Here is a 21,439-nt window from a genome sequence, read left to right as displayed (position 1 = left end):
AATAAATCGAATACAGTCTTGATTGAACTTCATTGAATTTTAAGTAAAAATAGGTTATAATGTATTTACTACATAATTTGTTTTGAACATTGAGTTCTAGTAGAAATAAATTTACTCGAAGGAAAGAAAAAACCGCGAAAGAAAAATAATTTGCAGCCCGTAACAAGATCAATTGAAGGCTGTTTTAAATAATTGAAATACGTCAATTTTCATAGTACTTTTATAAGCAACTTGTGAGGGGAATATTAAAAAAGGGGGGGAGATGCTTTCATAGGGTGAACTTTCTATAAAAGCCACGGACTTTTGTTGTAGCTCGCCATTTTTAAGTTCAGCATTCATCTAAAAAGGTGAGTGTTTATATATTTTTTTTATGCTGGGGTAAAATAAAATTACGTATATGATAATATGTACTTGTAACAGTGAAATAATAACTTCTGCTTAATAGGTTATTAACGCTTTATTTTTACAGTAAATTTAGCGTAGTTATTAAAAAAAAGTTTTGACTACGGACCATTTGAAAAATTACATAAATTTTAAATCAAATTCTTTTCAATAATATAAGAAAAATATCAGAGCTTTTTCTCTCTTTGTATCTTGTCATGGGGTAATTATTGTTTGGATATTACAAAATGTATTTATTTTTAATATTTATGTTTGTGTTATTATGGAAAATGATTAATAATTAGGAGTCTTGATTTCATTGTAATATAAATTATTAATGCTCATTTTATGAGTTTTTGCCAACAATTATTGTGAATGAAAAATAGAAATATGGTATTAAAATTTTCAGGTATTCGGATAAATCGAAAAATGCGGTTTATAACACTGTTCGGTTTGGCTCTGGTGGTCGCCCTTGCGATCGCGGGTCATTGCTGCGATGGTGCGATGATGCGCAACATGGCACTGGCTGACGACGAGGATGAATTTCGCTCCCGTCGCCTGTACCGAGACTACGGATTGATCAGAAGTCGCGCTGCGCGAGCAGACGACACTTTCGATGACTACGGACATTTGCGCTTCGGCCGCTCGGACGACTGACGTACACACCACAACCAACGCTGCGCCTCTCATTACACTAAACGGGCAACATTCAAATAAAATAATCTATTATAGTTACTTGTAATGTACGAAATATCAATGGCCGGTACGATATTTCGTTATTTGACTATTTAAAAATATATCGTAGAATAAATATGCACGTTAGTAGCAAAAATATGTTAAAAAATATGGAATATAGTTAAACACGTAATTTTTAGTTTAATTCTTTTTACAGCAACATTTAAATATCTTATGAATGATTTAACCCTTTCGGACCATGGATATAGTCTAAACAATAACATTTCTTCATACTTTATTAGTGTATTACTGAACATAAGAACACTGATAACAGACCTGTTCAAATATGTTAATACTCTAATAAATCTTAATATCCTTAGAGTTATCAGAACATTTAAAAAAAATAGATGCTATTTCCATAAAATTGTAGACCTTCCACATTACTTATGTAAAAAATAAAACATCTTATATATCATGGATTTATTATTCATAACCAATAAATACATTTTACAACAGTTAATTATTATAATAGATTATGTTAAATTATCTTAATAAACTGAATATAATCCATTAAATAATATTTCACTTAATTAGATCACTGTTAAGGCATACTATTTGTGGCTTAAAACCAACTTTAATGCAAAAATAATATATAATATATTACGCCGTTATCAAACGTGTAACTAATTAACTAGGCGTTTGTCAGTTGATATTATTCAAATGGTGGAACTATATCTAAATAATGTAGAAATTAATATAATATTCTATCCTGTTTATAAAAAAAGTTTATATATATATAATATAATTTATTATATTCGTTGTATGTACTTACACGACAAACATTTTAAGAGCATATCCTCTAACTGGCTCTTACAGGTCAATAATTACATTTTTAAACAATTTATCGCCTAGTTAATTTGCAAGACAAACAATAGGTTAATAAGCATGCCACTATTAAAAGATTTAACTAATTTTAGGCACACGAGTTTACCACTACTTTTAATAATAATGAGACTAGTTAGTTCCTTCCCTATGCTACATGTTACCTTTTAATGGTAGAAAAATTAATAATATGTTATTATCCTTAAATAAATTAAATACAATCAGTATTTTAAATAAACTTTATTTGGAAAGAAATGGAAAATTGTAATCTTTTTTTAACTCTTACCCTCTTCAATTACTAGAAAACAAAAACAAGTATGTAGTTTTATATTTGATGTCCACCAAAATTTATTTTATTTTCATCGTCATAATCATCATTTCAGCTGTTGGACGTGTTCACAGCTGGACCTAGGTCTTAACAATTTTGTCTGTGTATCTATAGCAGCAGGTGGATTTGTCCTACGATACAATCGTCGGTCCGTTCTTGATTTACAAATAATATTTAAACGATAAAACATTATAAATATAATATAATTTGAATTTTATCCGCATTTAACCACTTAAACTCTGTTTCAAATGCTTGATATATTTAATTCCTTATATGATGTCTCTTTTTTGAGTGTTTCCAAGTAGTGCCTGTAAAAAATAAATATAATTAATAAAGATAATTGAACAAATTCTCCTACCTTAAAACAAACAAAAGAAATCGAAACAGTTAACATTAATAGTAATATTTGATATTTAAAAAAGATAAAAATAAAATCTCTAAGAATACTAATAAATTGATTTTCACATACATTTAATTATCAGATTTTATTCGAAATTTATATGTCAATATATATGAATAATAAAAAGAAAATGTGTTGGTATACCTTGTTGACAAAGTTCACAATGGCGGTGGCAGGCTGCTCAGGTTCTAGTTCAGCGAATACGTGACACTGGTTGTCCGAGCCCGAGGAAGTACGAGCCACGAAGGCGAAAATGCGTCTGCAAAGAAGTTTTATTAGTTTGACAATGTCCTAATTAGTGTCAGTGGATATTATCTTTTTATTTTTTTCTTCCAAGTCTATAAACTCCAAACCTTTTATTGATTAGGCACTAGATAATAAATAGTAGGGAGTACAAAAAAAAATACATGCCATATTTTTACTTATACTATTATACCATTATAATTAGGTTAACATTCATAAACGTTTTTTTTTAATAAAGTAAAGGTATTTGCTTTTTGACACCCTACGGCGCTTTTAAATATAATCTTAATATAGATAAAAAATAATCTTCATACTCCATTAGGGGACAGTAGCAGTATGTACTGCACCTCCTGAGAACTTATATTAAGTTATGCTCAATTTGAATTGTGTCGCCTGGTTTAGTAAGTTAATAATCGAATATTATTAATTCATAAAAAATAACAGGTAAAAAATACAAGCTATGGGGGTTTCAAATGCGCCTTGATTTTAAAAGGATTCACCCTTAATTTTAAATGAATACTAAATAACAACCAGTTATTTAAATTATGAAAGGAATAAATAAATAGTAAATAAATAATGTAAGAAATATGACCATTACCAATTAACTTTTTATTACCTACTAACTTTTAGATTTAGGTATAAAGGTGATTTCGTTTCGATTGGATTTTGACTTAAAAAAATTGTTAACCTGGCTCTTGGTGTGGTTGCTTGCCATTGAAGTTACAATTAGCTCTGGAAATTTTCTTAATAGCTTTGTATTTGTAAGTAAAACAGTTAATATAATTTTGTTAACAATCCTTAATAAATAAAATTATATAAATAGATGCTGGTTTTAAAAAATAAAATAGCTAAAAGAGTGAATCCTCGTAGTGCCGAGGGCACAATGAGTTATAGTTATTATAATAAAAAAACATACTTGTCCGTGTACACAGTGCTGGGATTGTCGTTGTCGCGATTATTATAGCGACGTTCGTCAGGGTCAAGACCTGCATAGGAGAGGGCGGCAGCAGGGTAGTGGCGCCGGAAGAAGAGTTTGCGCGCCGCGTCCGTTAGCGTGATGCCTCCGCCGAACACCTTAAGGTGCACCACATGCGCGATGCACTGTACACAAGACAATAACCATTAAAATTACAAATTGACTGCGCTGCGGAGAATACAATGGTATTGTTATCATTTTTTGCTTATGATACGAATGTTGTTTATCTGTTAGCATTTACAGGAACGTTAAAATATGAAGTAAATCGAATCAAAATTAAATAGATCTGTAGACGAAGAAATAAACACTCATAGGTCAACGGATTGAAAAGTTGTAGTGGCAGTGAGCAGGCCACATAGTGCGCAGGACAGATGACCACTATGCAGACAACCTCGGACCGGTATGCAGCTTGTTAAAGTTCGTTGGAAAACGCTGGATACAGGCCGCTTCCAACTAGTCCTATTGAAAATCTATGAGGGAAGTCTAAGTTAGGTAAAATGATGATGATGGTGGTGGTGAACGCTCTAAAGGCACTAACACAATAAATATGCGTGAAGACGCCGTCACGAACCTTAGTGCCTCTCCGCCAAGCTGAGCGATTAAGATCGCTTTGTGGACGTTTCTTGATGCGACTGAGCGCCATGGCCCTCGCGAAAGGATCTTGGCTTAGATGTCGCACAAAACACGTACAGATTCAAGGGCTTTATGTAATTGATTTGTTTTTAATTTGGGTAATTAGTTTTAGTTGCATTTGTTGATATACGTTACGATAACCAAGTTTTGTTTAAAATACCTTCTTTTGCAGAACATTTTGGACAGCCCTTTTGACAGCTGCGGGTCCGGTCAAAGCTTCAGTGTTCTCGGAGCCGAGAAGCAACACGTGGCATGCGGCCCCCGTAGCAAGCAACGCGCGGGCTGCGGCGTTCACACTACCGCCAGGCCAAGGGTCTCTGTTTACAACGAATAACGAAATATGTAACAATCTATATTACCTTTTTACAAGTGGTACATGATGATAAATCTGAATTAATAACAAATAACTAACACAGTATAATAGAAATTATATCGTCATCATTATTTCTTACAAATACTTTCAAAGTTTTCAATTTGGTTGTCGTTTACATTATAACTACTAATGCGTATTTGTTCCTATTTGTGATAGTTTTATTCCACAGGGTTATAACGAAACATCAACACTATGAACCATCAATAGAATCTTCATATTTTACAAATAGCAGTAATAGAAATTGTTCTCTTTTTATTTTTGTTCTACATACGACTTTGTATCACGAAACTTTTATAGTCACAGGTTATTAATATCATTTACCATTGGTGTGTTTACAGGTGATTGCCGTCTTATTACAATTAATTATTTTTACGAAACTAATATGGCTTAACGAAAAAATTACATGCTTAACGTTGCGAGAAATCGCTGGATGCGGTGAACGAATGTACGGTCAACATGACGAGGAATATGTTTTTTTTATTTATAATCTCAAACTTTAATTAAGCAACATTCTTGGTTTTTAATTGAATATTAGAAAAATTAATCCGATCTTTCACGAAAAAAGCGTAACGGGAAATTTTTTTTTTTCACAATTACAACAATAGTAGCTGTAATCTGCTATGTGGTCGAAAAAGTAATTTTCCTTGCCTGTCGGGCAGCCGCAGAGGCACGGGCAGCGCAAGCGGGGTTACGGTGTGCTGGTAGACGAGTGCCGAGAGGGAGCTGAAGACGGGCTCGTCGGGGCAGCCGCGTAGACGCACGCCGCGAGCCGCTGGCTCCACTAGGAAGTGACGAACGCCGCCTGCGCCTCCCGTTCCTGCGCGCACCGCCAGACCGAACGCACCCGGGAATGAGTTCGAGTCGCGCACGATGAATGCGCCTTCTTCCAAAGGCTGCAGCGCCGATATCGCTATTAATGTAAAAAAAACGATTTACTTCATCATAATTTTAGATAGAAGCTTTCTCCCTTTCCAATAAAACTATAAAGTAATTAAAATTAAACTACAACGCGCAAAGAGAGTGCTGTAGTAATGTTAAACTTTCTATTACCTCTGAGACGAGTGATTTTTACCAATTACGCGTAGGAGATCAAATCAGAAACAAGGAGAAGCAAAAACGAACGAAAGTAATTCATATAGGCCAGCGGATTGGTCAGTTGAAGAGGCAATGGGCCACATAGCGCATAGAACGTGAACGAGGCTACAGGCCACAAGCAAAGCTTAGATCACCGACCAGGTTTATGAAAATGAAGGACGAAAGCCGCTTCTTGCCGGTCGTATTGGAAATCTTCGGGAAAGACTAAGTCCAGCGATGAAAGTCTTCTAGCCTTAATTTTATCTTAACAAAGTCTTATGCCCGTGTGGTTGTACGAGGTAATAATAATAAATAATTTTTTTTTGACCAAATAGGTTCCGTAAAGGCAAAATTTATTGATAAATTAATTATGCGATACCCAAACTGTCTATCTGGAGTTAAATTTTTCTTGACGAACACATTGTAATTTTCTGACGGTAGAATTGTGACAAGGTCCAGATCAGGTCGTGACCTACTACCTTGCTAGAATGTTTGTGTGCTTAGGATTCCTTTGAATATTGAATACATTTTGGGCGTGAGTCCCCACTAAGTGAACTGACGACAAAGTCAAGGTTTCGGGTGGTCGTTGGATGAGGGCAATGCAAGGTTGATCCTATAGCAAGCAGTGGGCGTCAATCGGTTGACATGATGGTGATGACGAAGTAATGATGAGAGATACATACCGTCGTCGCGGGAGATATTAGGCTTGTACCAGTAGTGGCTGGTGTCTCGAGCGAAGCGCACGCGGTCGGGCGCCACGTGGTGTGGCTCCGCTGTGCCCACCGTGCCTGCACTGCCGCGTCGCGACCCCCCTCCCGCGCCGCTGTACACGCGGTACTCTGACTCGGGACTGCTCTCGCGCTCCTTTCTGCACAACAGACGACATAGGATAAAGTATTTAAAAAACGACGAGTATACTCAACTGACGATAGAGCTATGTTTAAAAAAAATGATTCAAATTTACATTATTTATTATAGGTATAAAACGAAAGAAACTGACATATTCAAAAACTATAATTAATATATAAATATCTTTATATTTAATGATTATGTTGCAACAATTTTATTTAATTTTTATTTTATTTCCCACACAAATTATAATTACAAATTATAACTGACAACATATAGAACATTTAGGTTAATCAAAAATATTAATTTTAATTAAATAAAATATTTCTCTGAAATATTAGTGTGTACTTGTTCGCATGTGTATCAACATCGTCAGTCATTTGAGCTGTTGTACGCCGACTGGACATGGGCCCTTCCATGGACTTCCAAACCGGTTTAATCAAGTTAATTTTAACATTGTTTTGAATACATATTCATTCACCGCATCGAGACTTAAAACCGAAAGATATTTTGATGACAGAAACGTTATAGAATTTAAATTTTAACGACAGAACCATTTTCCTAGAATAATTTATGTAATTTCTTATAGATTTGTTATTTTTTTACAATAATAATTAATACATATTAAAATTAATTTTGTAAGTATAAATATTACATTAGAAGTAAATCACGATACTTGGGTTATCGTTCTGTCGGCAAAGTCCTTATCGGTATTTTGGGTTCCTTCATTACTATGTTAGTTATTTGTAGAGAATGTAATATTTAGAACATATTTCATGAAGAATTATAATTAATTTTCGACAAACAACCGTCATACACACAAAGTTAACTGTTTAGATAATAGTGCATTCACACAAAACAATAATTTGTTTATTATTATTATTAATTGATACTCATCACAATATTAAATACAATAAAGCAAGTGGTACTGATTATTCACAAGTAACACATTCTTGACAACTCAAACTTACATTTGCAGAATTGCCTTATATGGATGCGAAACGTGGTTCCTGATGCAAACAAAAAATTACTTAGAAGCCTATGCATTACGGTCTTAAATATAGTTTAGTACAGTTTCTGATACTATTAATAGCAAGCGAGCTAAAATATAAAAAAATTAAATTGTTTCAAGTCATTATGTCAGTAATGAATTAATATCAGGTTACTTAAGATTCATGATTATGAAGCCTTTGCTTCGAGCAAGAGAGATAATCTAAAACCTATGAAGTGTAAAGCTATTTTCCGACGAAATTAAATGGAGTGTAGTATTAACATAAGAGTAAAGAGAATTAAGGGTGTTTTCTCTTAATTCTCTTCATTTTTATATTAATGATGATCATAATTCTGTTAAATTATGGTCAATTTATGTATTATATTTAATTATATTTCTTACAAAACATCTTCTCAGTCTATCATCTTCTTATCAGCCCATCGATGTTTACTGCAAGGCATACAAAGATTTCTACCATAATCGCCACGCTTGGCAGGCGAGTTGAAGATCGTAGTGTGTTATTACGACACGCAGTGGACGCGGCTGCCCATCCTCTAGAAACTTGTATGTTATCAGTGGCAATCCTATATAATTATTAATACTAGCCGTACAAATTCTGTCTATAAGAGACGCAACTCGCAATCGCGCCGTGATTCGGCAGCCTTTGGTACGCTTGAATATAAAAGCTGAGATCATGATTCCGAGAGCCATTGTACTACGCATAGTCAATCCATTTAACGCACACCTAAGCGCCTAACAGCTAGGATTCCCAACACAATAAAGCATCTAATGTAGTTGTGAAAAAAAGCCAACACTCCCGCCTTCCGTCTCGTCGCGCGCATATCTAAGGCGCGGTACTACTATACCACCTCACATTCATTGAAGCTATATGAATATAAATGTCAACGGTTAAACAATATTTGTGAGAACGTTTAAAAAAAACAGCCAGTCTTAGCGTTATATTAACGTCGTACCTGGTGACGGGAGGCGAACGTGGGGGTCGCGCGTTGATCGATGGTGTGGGCGTAGGCGTCGGCGTGGGCGGATAAGGAGTTCGTGGATGCGTGGGAAAGGCTGGGGTACCCGCGCGGGATTCCGCGCGAGATTCCGTCCTCGACTCTGCACGTGACCAGCTCTCTGATCGCTCACCACTCTGAACAACAAAAAAATTAAAATGAATAATACAGGTCTTCATACAAATAAAAATCCATCATAAATGTAGCTTTACGTATTTAATCCTTAATATGTAATTTATTTATATGAAGATCCACATTTAAATATGAGAGACGGCTACTAATAGTTTTATAATACGAATTTCCAACTAACTGAAATAAAATAGAGAGATATTAACCAAGTTGTCGTTGTTGGTGTTGGCGGGCTCAGCCAGGGACAACAGTCCGGGAGCAGTGGTGCTCGTTGGCGTGGTGCTTGTACTCCATTCGCGCGTTGTTATTTTCTCGTACATAAATTTTTTAGATGAAGATCTGAAATAAGAATAAGAAAATGCATTATTAAAGAGATTTTTGCACTGAAATGTTAATTATTCTATGAAAACTCAATTTGGCCTATTTTTTGACTCAATTAGACAAAAGTTACACAAAATTTACTTGTTAATAGATCAAAAGAAGAAGCGTGTAGCGGTTGCTGTAATGAAATTAAGACGAATAATAAAACTATTAAATTTGTCGGCCTAAGTTACCATAGTTTTGTTTTGACCGCAGTTTTGTAAGGGAAAAAGAGACAATATGATTGTTGTGAGCAACGACAATTGAAAACAAACTTAAAGATGCGTTTACACATTATTGTACAATGGTGCATGGGAGTAACTAATACCATATACCGAGTTTTCAATACATTACGATTTTTTTAGTCAATGTTTTTAATCAACGTTAAATGATTTCCTTTCTTAGTTCTATGACCTACATGTTTCAATTAATAATTAAGTTAAATTCTACCCAAAATATGCCTAAATAGTAGGGTAAACACTAAAACTAACATTAAAGCATAATATCGCGTCCATTTTTGCAGTTTCTACTATCATCTTTGTGATATTCGCTGGACATCGTCAAAACCAAACAACACAATGGAGCATGTTAGGTTTTTATTGGAATACACGTCAAATCTACTACATGAATTAAAATAAGTTATTACATTGTCAAAAATATTAAAATTTTTATACAACAAACTTAGGCATATAAATATTTATAAATGAAGCTTAAACAACAACTTTGTGTAGAAAGTTGTGACGAGAATGCCTTCTTTTAAGTGAAAGAAGATATAAGCAAGAATTGTTCATTCAAACCACAAATAGTAATTATATGTCCACGTACTTAAAATGTGCATGACGCGATTGTTCCTACCTGTCTGGGGCTTGAGGGCTAACACTATCTGTCCTAAGCGCCGTGCGTGTGTTGACATGCAGAGGTACGGTGAAATCGTCGTCATCGTCGGCGAAAGCTGTTGTGTCGCTGGTGTATCCATCCACGCTGTAATTCAAAGTATCATACTTCTTTAAAAGGTGTTATAATAAATTAATTAATGTCATGCACAGAACGACATCAAAACAGATTTATTATTTTTACATAACTATAAACATATTTGCTCCTCGTATGAAACGTAATTTTACTTATATATTACAACCACACCGAATAAGTCTCTTTCAATCGCTTTATATTTTATAATCAAGTGAAAGGGATCAATGATCCGAGTGTATAGCAACAACAGAAAAGAAATTTAAAGATGCCTTTACACATGATTACTTTTAAAATGGTTTAGTAGCATTGTATTAAATATATGAGTAAAAAATTCGCTGTTATCCAATCAACTGTTAATTAATAGGTTTCTGACAGATGTAGACTGACTAATGAGACGAGTTGTGCATTTTGTAATGTTATCCCGTCCGGCAGATTTAAATATGATTTGAAGAATTAATAATCAATCGTGTGTATTAATTACTCTTTCTTACCGGTGACTAGCAGACCGGCGCACATGTCGGGAAGACGTAGTATCCCACTCGAGCGGAAGTCGAGCGACTCTCTCCCTTGCTTCCTTCCGATCTCGCAGCTTCTGCTGTTGTCTTTGCAGCCACGTGAGGCCTGAGCTACCTTCTGAGTTGCTCTCCGATCTTCGTGGTTCTCGTCCTCTGGAACTCTCGTGCCAGCCTAGAGTACTAGATGATCGCCATGTTCCATTATCGGGAATTGTTTTACGAGCACTGCTTGCAGGCCTCTCTATCCATTCCGCATCGCCGTTCAGCCATCTAAGAAAAAAGTGTTTGAAAAATCATTTTACAGCTACAATAGCACATTCTCAGATTTAGAATATAAAGTCTAAATTTTTGAGAGAAAAATTATAAATATATCCATTAATAAATTTTAATTTACAATAAATCAAATTTGTACTAAAATTATAATTTACAAGACTTAGGGAAGTTAAAAATAATCTCACATAGCACCAAAACAATTGCAGTCTGTTGGGATTGCGGCATAAGGACCATACGGTATATAAAGCTAATGTTAGATCACTACCTAAACGGGTAAGTGGTTCCGTATAATTTCAGGGTCGACGGTACTCGCCGTAACTATGAGATTGGCGATTTCTAAACTTTTAGAACAAGATTTCTAATCTTTATAAATATTCAAACATCATATTAAGAGATAATATGAATAAAATATATTAACATTTACAAAGGAACATAAAAATCAGAAACGAAGTGTCTATTTTATCATAGGCATGCGTGCATTTATGTTTTTTCATTTACGCTACATACTCAAGATAAAGATTTTAATTTTTGTTACATCTTTATACCAAAGCTACCAGTGATGTCGTTAAATGTATAACGTCGACAGGCAGATGTTTATGGTCCTCGAGTGCTCTTTTTAAACTGCTACTCTTTGATTTCAATTATTGTTTTAATATATATTATTATAATATAGGTAAAATTTTAATAAATCCGTGGAAAATGACAGTTATTATCGTCTCATGTAGTTGATTTCTTGAAAACTTTACAGGTACAAAATATTTTGTTGAAAGTAAATGGAGTATTAGAGTATAACTGTGTGTACACATTGGTCCACTGCGTGGCTGCGGTTCGCAGCTCGACCGTTTATGGCGACGTTTATCTCGAAATAGCAACTCGTTTGGATCGGCGGACGCAATCATACGCCATCCCGCCAAATCCAAATTGCGTGAATACCTCCTAACAGCTTGTTGTTGTATATATTGCGTCTTGTAATTTATAGCCTGGTGGACATGTCAAGGACTTTTATCAAACACCTTGTTTCTAATCAATATTTTGAGATTAAAAATATAATTTATATTTAACGATTTTGAATAACGATCTACGCATTATTACACGCATGTAACTTTATAACATGTTATAGTATAGATCGAAGGTTCCCAAAGGATTCCGGGAATGACACGAGGAGGGTCTACGTTAAAATTGAGATTAACAATTCGTATATCGAAAAATTATCTGCTTTCGATAGCGCAGATATAATTAAATAAACAGTGAATATATCATTATTTATTATAATGAACAAATATGAGACGTTAGATATATCATATAGAATGGCGTGTGCCCAGAGTGGGTAAAACTGTAAAATTATGCAGTCGTGGCCGCCATTCCGACACCCTGTGGGTTTGCGCACACGCTTCCACTTACTATATTTCCGCTAGCGTAAACAACATTATTGAGATTGATTACTCTAAGTACATCACACAGATGTGACATATACGCAAACAGATACAACATAGCCAGCGCACAAACAAAATAATCACATGTTACAAAATAATTATTCCTTTATATCTTTGTTCGTATTATCATCGACTCTGGATCATTTATAGTGATCACATATGTACGAGAAAATTTTAGAAGAACCCAATTTTAATAAAATCAAACTAAACACACATATAAGAATACCAAATGCATTTTGGAATAAATGAATCGCCTTCAAGAAAAAGGATAACAAGTTTGACTTTATTTCTTATACTATCCGGCCATGTTTTATAAATTTTTCGGACCGGACTTTTGTTAGACGTTGCTACCTAGATTGCATTATCAAATTCTGTAGATATATATATTAATATTTGTTTTTTTGTCCACGTGGCAGATAATATAATTATGACATAATAATCACTTTGAAACAAATATTAACCACTTAATGTTACTGTCAAGGGCTCTTTAAATCGAAACAAAAACTTATTTTATACAGATTTTTTAAGTTATATTTAGTGACCACGTATGAAATGAAAACGTTTTTTGGGCAACGCTTCAATAAGCTATATTTAAGATCGTACTAATATTACTACTATTGGCCTATAGAAACAATAATAATGATGGAATCAAAAAATAGTGATGTCACATTAATTTTCTATACACTATACCTAGATTTTAGTGAACAAAAGTTTATTATTCTTGCCACAAATGATACCATAAAATACCATCCTTAACAATAAATACAATGACAGGTACAAAATCAATATATGATGTATAGCCGATTGTCATTATATATTTTAAAAAATCCTCCTACGAACGTGTCAATAACGAGCAGTACGAGATACATTACTATATTTTTTGTTAAGATATCTTACAATCATTCCCGCATTGTTTATCTCGGTGTGTTTTTATCATTATTCAATTAACGCCCACGGAACGTCCCACGTATAAATCGGCCATTAAATCGATTAAGTCTACAGCCGAAAGAAACTAGCGATTCCATGTCGCTTTGCACTTGCAATGTCTATTTATAACGAACCCACACTCGGATAATGAAGCTTTACAGTATGAATAAATAGAACATTCCGCCGTTTTACAACTCTCGGCCCATGAATGGAGTCGTGGTCTAATGTTCGGATTGGTTATGGTTTGTTTTATTACTTTCCTTCATTGACAGTAAAGTAGGTCGAGTGGAACGCGGCAAATTAACTAAACGTTCACAATGCCATAGGATAGTTGGTTAAGCGCAACCTCTATACAATACATTTCGAAACAACAATCACGTGATTGATATACACTTCATCGATTTATTATTTCACAAAAGTGATGTAAACCATCAAAATCAATATAAAATGGGCAGAGTTATTTTTATTCATAAAGTGATATCTGATGACTGTGATAATTTAAAACTGTAATGCGACAAGCTAATAACTTCTGGCGGTACAAATTCTGCAGGAATAGACAGTAAACAAAAGTTTAGTACATAATAACACAAATTTATACCTTAACTATTATTTCTGTAACCATTGATTTTTGGAAAGGGAGTATTATACATTAATTGAAAGCAAATGAGCTATAAATTTACTCTTTATTCTTCTACATTATTATTCTTTTACACCTATAATCAATCACCGTCTACGTAAAGGGCTTTTTATAAATAATTGACATAACAATCTGGAACTTAAACACTTTTTGCCTTTATTTTAGTCAGTGACAAATGTCGTCTTATGTTCGTGAGAGAAAAAGGTTGTGACAGCTTTGAGTTTGCTTGGTTAAAAAAAATTTCGGTAATGAAACGTTAAAGCTCCCTTAGCTTTCCATTTGTGTTTCACCAGATTTGGCGACCGTCATAGATTGGAAGCAACGCCCCAAAAGGGGAACACAAAATTTGCCATGAAATGAGTCCGTGCTACAAATATGTGAACGTAAAAAAGTAAATGTATGGGGTTTTTACGTATAAATTAACCGAATGTAAACAAACAGAAAGGTAGTGGCGTAGGCAGCGCATGACCTCCACGCCTCCGGTACTGAAAACATATGTTTACATCGATCGCTTTCCCGTTCTTTTAAATAAACTAAATTATGACGATAAATAGCAAAGTTTGAAACGTGATTTTTAGATTTTTAAAATATTATGTGATGACGCTGAATAAATTCCTGGTATAACAGTTAATAACCATTATATTGTACAGTAATTATAATATTTTACTTTTAAATAACAGGAAAATAATTTGTTTTAAAAAATCGAGTGTAATCTACGATTAAAATTTGGAATAAGGGCTTCAACAGCCCTTATTTAGTTTGCTCAAAATTTTAGTCACATAATGAATAATAATGTAACGAATAAAAAAGCAGAAATAACCACGTTTTTTCTTTTCTGGGAAAAAAGTAGCAGTACACAGTTAAAAAATACTAACCGGCCATTCTGTTGAGGTGAAGTTTGCCGGGCCGTGGTGGAAGTGGTTATTAATTGGTCGTGCGTGAACTTGCGGAGGGTGACGGGGGACAGCGGCGTGCGCGGCGAGGGCGGGTCGGGTGTGATGGTCCGCTCATCGTCCTGCGGACGGTAAGCGCGGCGCACCAGCTCAGGGCTGGCCAGACGGTTGGCGGGGCGCAGCATGCCCGGGCGTAGGCCGGGCGCGCCGTAGGTAAAGGGCGCGGAGTCGGCGCGCGCGTGGTACGGTATGTCGGGCGCGCGGTCGGCGAGCGAGTGCGCGGCGCCGGCTGGCGGCGGGTCGGGCAGCGCGCTCACCGTGCGCAGCATGTCGCCCAGCAGCGCGTCCAGCTCGTCAGGCGGACTGGGCGCGGCGCGTCGCCCCGCTGACGAAATCCCCGAGTCCATGGAGGCACTGAGCGGCGACGAGGGCCCACCGCTCGCGCGCACGACCGTAGCGTAGATGGACCCGTCCAGCGGACCGAACGTGTGCGCAGCCTCCGCGCTCTCCCCCGCCTCCACTCCCGAACCAGAACCTTCGCCGCTGCCGTTATTATCACCTGTACCCAAAAGGTATTAAATTTCATTACACTATACACGTGGTTCGTTTACTGATTGTGAGCAAGTCTTCGATCAACCAGCAAGCAATCGGGATAAATTTGTGTACGTTTCGGACCTGTTTCCGCGAACTCGGTTTCGATGAAGATGATGCACAAAGCCTCTGAGCTAGCAGCACTAACTTCAACAGATGCTATAATCGCATTAAATATACAATACAATAACACCGACCGTTCGGCAACATTAAGAGATAGATACTTTCGACATTTAGATTGACGCATAGATAACAAGTTTGGCCCAGTTACGCTTTTAAGTGATGTGTCGTTTTGATGCAACGACTTAAGTAACGGTTTAATTAGGAATAGCTTTTAAATTGGCTTTGATTCGTTCTATTAAACCGGTCTGTCACACGCTAGCTAGTTTAGCGCGGAAGCACTTGGTTCGCGCCTCGCGCATGCATACATAGTATTTATCCACTATAAGTGCATATGTCACTAGTCTTGGTAATTAGCACAATCAGTAACATCAATGACACAAATACAAAAGTCGGTGAGCGATTAGCATTAACTGTTTAGTCCCGAGATTGTGGCGCGCACAGTTACGTGTAGACCATCAGTTGCTGCGCGACCGCTTCCGTAAAAGGGCTAAGTTCACATCCCGTTACCCGTACCCCGTATCTTCGATGTCACCGTTGTTTGACGGAATGTTACAGATAGTCCTTTTTAATAACATACTGGATTTCATTATTTTTAAACAATTTAAAAAGAAATCAATAAAGCAATACATATTCCGTCGACGTTTAACGTAATTATATAACAATCATATTCTTTCTTTTCTATTTGATACAAAGATATTACCACATCACACGAATTATTGAAAATTACATAAAAAACATTGATTATAAACGGACGCGGCAAAATTTAAAATGAAAAGGTTTGTTAACATTCTTATGACATAAACCTTATCTCGGTGAGGGAAATGGCCGTATCTACATATCTTTTGGTCTTCCGAAGTGACATTTTAACCGTTCGGAGGCAGTAACGATGTCGTTTAATTTAAACAAAGTGTGAACTGTCTCTGGTACGCAAAATTGTTATTGATAAAAAAAACTACAACATTTCATCTGCATTTTCTGCGACGAAAGAAAAAAAATATATATTTATTATTATACGTTTCAAAAACAGATGTTTGTAGTTATCTATACACATATATATTTAAAATCGATCAGTTAGTAACATTGTGACCGGTTACGAAAAACAGCTGGAGGTTAGGCTGTCAATAACGCAATTAACGTATAAGTTTGCACGACAGCGTGCGCCAGTCGACGGACGTAAAAGCAAAAGCGTTTATTTCTGTGATGTCAACTAAAATAACATGGCTTCAATAGCAAAGGGGACACTGGTGTTACGAAATACACGTCGAGATACGCAGGAAGAGGATGCGTGCTCCGGCCCTGCCTCATGTCCAATCTTACGCGCCATCTGCTGCTAATTGGTGAGAAATACTTTCCGAACTTCAAACAACAACTGAGTCAGCTGGTATCTACCTGCCTTAAAATAGATTATCTAATTTATTACACATAAAGCTTTAAATAAGTATTCAATCATTTAAACAGCGTCATGAAGTGAGAAACAACATGTACTAGTACATGAATCAATGAACGTAATAGTGTCAGTAACGTTTGTTGCAATGTAGTAGTAGTAGAAGTCCAACTGGACTACTTTACGATTTTATCAGAGTCGCAGGTCTGGAGGTAAACGCGTCTTCGTGTCGAGTGCATGATGTCATCAAACCGCTCCACCTCGTGTTTCTACGAAACTCTAAGCCCCATATTATTATTACCCGTCGGTACCCGGTCAGCTATCTTCGCTCGTTAGCCGAGGTGAGCTTCAAACCGCAACCTGTTTCGGTCTTGTACATTTTTGCCCAAACTAAAATCACGAGTTAGAGAGCACGCATATCTTAAAAATATTACCATGAGTGTGTTCTGAATAATAATGACTTGAAAAACAACTTTTAGCAAGCTCGTGGAATTCAAAGAACGGTTAAAATATTGTGATCCAAATATGGAGGTAAATATTTGCGAGATGAACGGAATTTAGAAAGCTCGTAGGAAAATTACCAAAATTATTAATAATTGATAAAAATTTACAGGAGTTTCAATCTGTCTGAAATTATCTATAATAATGAGCATAGTACTTTTTACCTTTTCATGTATTGTAGTACTTGTTTATTAGATGACATTTCCAATTCAGAATTGCACAAATAGAATAAGGAATTTTAACTTTGCACAACATCTGTATGACATAAGCGCACGTGCACCGCAAATGCATATAAGTTCTCAACTGTGTACGTAAAACTGTCTCAGGTATCGATAAACACCGCAAGCAATGCTTCTCTTTAGTGTTACCAATAAATGAATGGAGGTAGTCGCTACTGAGCAATATGCAATAAACTTAAATTTTTGTTGCCAAGAGTACTTGAAACTTTGTAGCGGTCTCGGATGTTTCGCACTGTTCATATAATTATTTAAGACGGTTAGCTACTGCAGACTTGTTTATTTATTTTGAGCGCAATGCACACAAAATATATTACCTCGAAATGACACTTCGCATAAAATCAACTGTGTTTCAGAGGTGAATACGATAAATATTTGACTTTTGATTTCTATTTCGTAACTTCCATCTTAAACAAATACAACAGTAATGGACAAGCATAATTATACTGTGGAACATACATCGTCGTGGTATTTAAATTAAACACTACCTGAATGTCAACATGATTTGGGCGTTTCCTTTATTTCCCCAAGCTATTTTTCATTTTTTTTTCCACTTTCTCCTTTCCTCCTTCACAACCTTTTATTACATTTTACTTTTGTCCTACACAATCTCTACCTTTGTTTACATGCAAGTCGTCTCTCGTTCATCACCTATCTTCCCTCATCTTCGTTTCTAGACCACATTTAGGCAATTTGTTACTTTATCACAGTTTTAATTCAATTTTTAGATTGTATTAACATTTTACTATTTGTTATAATTTTTTTCTAGTTTTAGTTTTACACTAATATTATCTTTTCTGATTTATATTGTATACTTATTATATTACTTATATTGCTTTATTCATGACTATTTTGCGATCTTGCTCGACCTTATTCACTCTCAACGCTAAGGTGTGGAGGGTGTCCGATCTTGCGACAGTCTCGAGGGCGGACCGTGAGTTGGTCAAGATAATACATGTGGCCGCGTACTGTCGCTTCCACTAATACCAGTAGCTCTGTCTGTTATATGGTGCAGAATTTGCTTTATTTGAGCTTCTTACCGTCAAGCTGTGCGGCGTACCACATGACGCAGAACGCCGCACTCACCTTGTCCTCAAGCGGCAAGTCAGGCACAATTTGTGCGTTGGAGTTTTTCAATGGTTTTGTGATTAAACACAAAACTAAACATAACACTGCAACACCTTGAGATGCCATAAACTCAGTCAGCGTAATTCAGATCAACAACAGTAATTACCAAGTTTAAAATTGCCTCAGATTAACTACGCCATATTAACGTCCAATATTTTAGAGCTACCTATGATCATGAATGCTATAAAAGCACTTGAAACACTCGAATAAAAATAAAATAAGCCGTGATCAGTTCCTAAACGGTAATTTACTTTTATTTCTCTACAGAAGTTCAAAAGATTATTTTTAATACACAAATTAGAATTCTTATACAAAATTAACTGAACAAACATTACTGACAACAAAATACACGTAATCGAATAAAGGTAATAATGTTCGGACGTGTCTGAAGTGAATTAATCAAAAAATCGACCGTAACGGATTAGGTTAAATGAATATGAGATTAGAGGCGCCGATGGACGCGCTTAATTCAAATAGAGTGCGAGCGTGACCAATGAAGAAATGAACCACGCGGAGGGCACGGCGGGCGTGATGAGCGCCGGGGACATCCGTCAGCGATCCGCCACGCCGCTCCATTAGTGCTGTTGCTTCGGCGCCGATAAATCCATACCGTAATAATGAACAATCGACTTGCCAAAACCTACTTAATCATTTTAAATGAAATTAGTCAGAGATTTACAAGTTTCAGAAATAATACGGTAGACTTACTTAAACTATATTTGTTTCTCGAGTACACGGACGATTGCCAGACAGTTATATTAGCACGTCAATCACGTAATCACTTCAGAATGAACTTATGTTATGTTTTATCAAACGTGGCCGTTATCACAAAGCACCGGAAACTTTTTTGATTACGTTCGATACGTGAGTAGTAGGCGATTACGAGCGCAGAGCGGCGGAGTGGACTGGGCGGGCGGCGGTCGGCGGTCGGACGGCCTGTCGCTTACTAAAATAGCTTTGCACCTGCAGCGCTGACACTAGCCCGCGACCTGCTCCTTTGCCGCGATTCTCTCGACTACTCGTATGACACAGTTCTTGGTTCCAATGTTATGACATTTCCAATATATGTATTATTATAATATAAACGAGCTAATGCCATATTATTACCCAATATTGCATGAACCGCTATCTGGTAGTTTATTTTTAAAACCGGATATTTACAGGCAGCAAAGATAACGCTTACTTTGACGAAAATAATAGGATATTTTATGTTTGATACCATCACCAAAACACAAATTAACACAGATATTTATAGATAACAATTACAGAAGATGATGTTTAAATATATTTTTTAATCGGATGACTTCCTAAAACGAAGATGATGGTTAATTATATTATAAAAATAAATATTTGTCAAAAAATTCTAAAATAAATCCATTAGTATCGTAAACAACTAATAAGTAAAAAAAAAACCTATTTACATTTAGATTATAGCTTTTGCACAAATATATTTATAATTGTAAGGCCCTGTTTCGCGAGATATAAGTTAAAAAATAATAATGATTAAAACATGAATTAATGTAAATTTTAATAAAATATAAATAGTATAATTTACATTGAAAACACGTCATATACATTTACGCAGTAATATTCACAAATATAAATAAAATATAACTAAAAGCTATTAACTAAATTATTTTTAGACAAAATTTCATGGTAAAATTTAACCAAATTTAGATATTAAATAGAAAAAAAAACAATTATTACGCCTACAGCTTACAAACACTCTTCAAAAAAGTTTTGTAATGATTCGGGTAAATAAGCACTGTAAAGAATAGCACGACGTGCGCTATCTATTATGGAAATGTGTTAGCTTAACCATCCGCTCACAAAGTAGCAAAATGTAACCCGCGGTCTCGGTTCTACCACTAATGCCGCTTTGGGAGCCCGTAAGTACACTCACTATCGCTCTAAGAAGTACTTTCCAAGTAGCCGTTAACGGAAATAGACTGAAAATTACGGATGTTGGGGCAATAAAGTGGCACTCTTGTTGCATGCCTAGTTGCGCGCATGCTGTGCACATTTAGACGAACAGATACTCAGAGAAGTTAACAAAAAACTGTTATACCTGTGATATATTATAATATAAATCCCCCCTTGCCGCAAAAAAGAAATTTGGTTACTTTGTGGTCTCTAAACATGTTACGCTAAGTGCTAATAGCATAAAATATCACCATCTCTATGTTTGTTTTTACACATAACACATAAAGATTCTTTCTAATTGTACCTTTATCTTTATAATAGGTTTAAAGTATAACGAATAAAAACTTAGGTAATTGTAAAATAACAAAAAAACGTTTAATTTCACACGTTTCATAATCACAGTTTAGATCAATGAAAGCAATTTTATTATACATATATAAATATGTACGATATATATATATATATATATATATATATATATATATATATATATATATATATATATATATAACATACATCAATTATAGATTTGAGCGAATTGTTGAAGATTGTGGGATTAAGTGATATCAAATAAAATAATACTGTCCAGTAAAGAA

At 35.4% G+C, this 21,439-nt stretch overlaps 1 protein-coding gene across 2 annotated transcripts in view; it reads right to left on the bottom strand.

Moving 5' to 3' along the window:
• Nucleotides 1-1,620: 1,620 nt before the first annotated feature.
• Nucleotides 1,621-21,439, bottom strand: part of by (blistery) — a 94,584-nt gene continuing 74,765 nt past the window's right edge. The window contains exons 13-24 of one of the 2 annotated variants that reach the window (XM_068764703.1): nt 14,940-15,516; nt 10,771-11,064; nt 10,166-10,291; nt 9,157-9,289; nt 8,780-8,958; nt 7,786-7,824; nt 6,649-6,833; nt 5,540-5,801; nt 4,679-4,835; nt 3,826-4,010; nt 2,811-2,925; nt 1,621-2,574 (exon numbers count right to left, since the gene is read on the bottom strand). In XM_068764703.1, the coding sequence (XP_068620804.1) occupies nt 2,536-2,574; nt 2,811-2,925; nt 3,826-4,010; nt 4,679-4,835; nt 5,540-5,801; nt 6,649-6,833; nt 7,786-7,824; nt 8,780-8,958; nt 9,157-9,289; nt 10,166-10,291; nt 10,771-11,064; nt 14,940-15,516 (2,291 nt within the window). In that variant the 3' untranslated portion in view covers nt 1,621-2,535. The remainder of the gene's footprint in view (nt 2,575-2,810; nt 2,926-3,825; nt 4,011-4,678; nt 4,836-5,539; nt 5,802-6,648; nt 6,834-7,785; nt 7,825-8,779; nt 8,959-9,156; nt 9,290-10,165; nt 10,292-10,770; nt 11,065-14,939; nt 15,517-21,439) is intronic. The other variant, XM_068764702.1, reaches the window with a different exon arrangement.

This window comes from Battus philenor, unplaced genomic scaffold, assembly GCF_028537555.1.
Source record: "Battus philenor isolate CCGP_79_NKW_IND1 unplaced genomic scaffold, ilBatPhil1.0.hap1 SCAF_2, whole genome shotgun sequence".
In the NCBI taxonomy this organism is placed as follows: domain Eukaryota; kingdom Metazoa; phylum Arthropoda; class Insecta; order Lepidoptera; family Papilionidae; genus Battus; species Battus philenor.
This window is presented reverse-complemented; position numbering and strand designations above follow the sequence as displayed.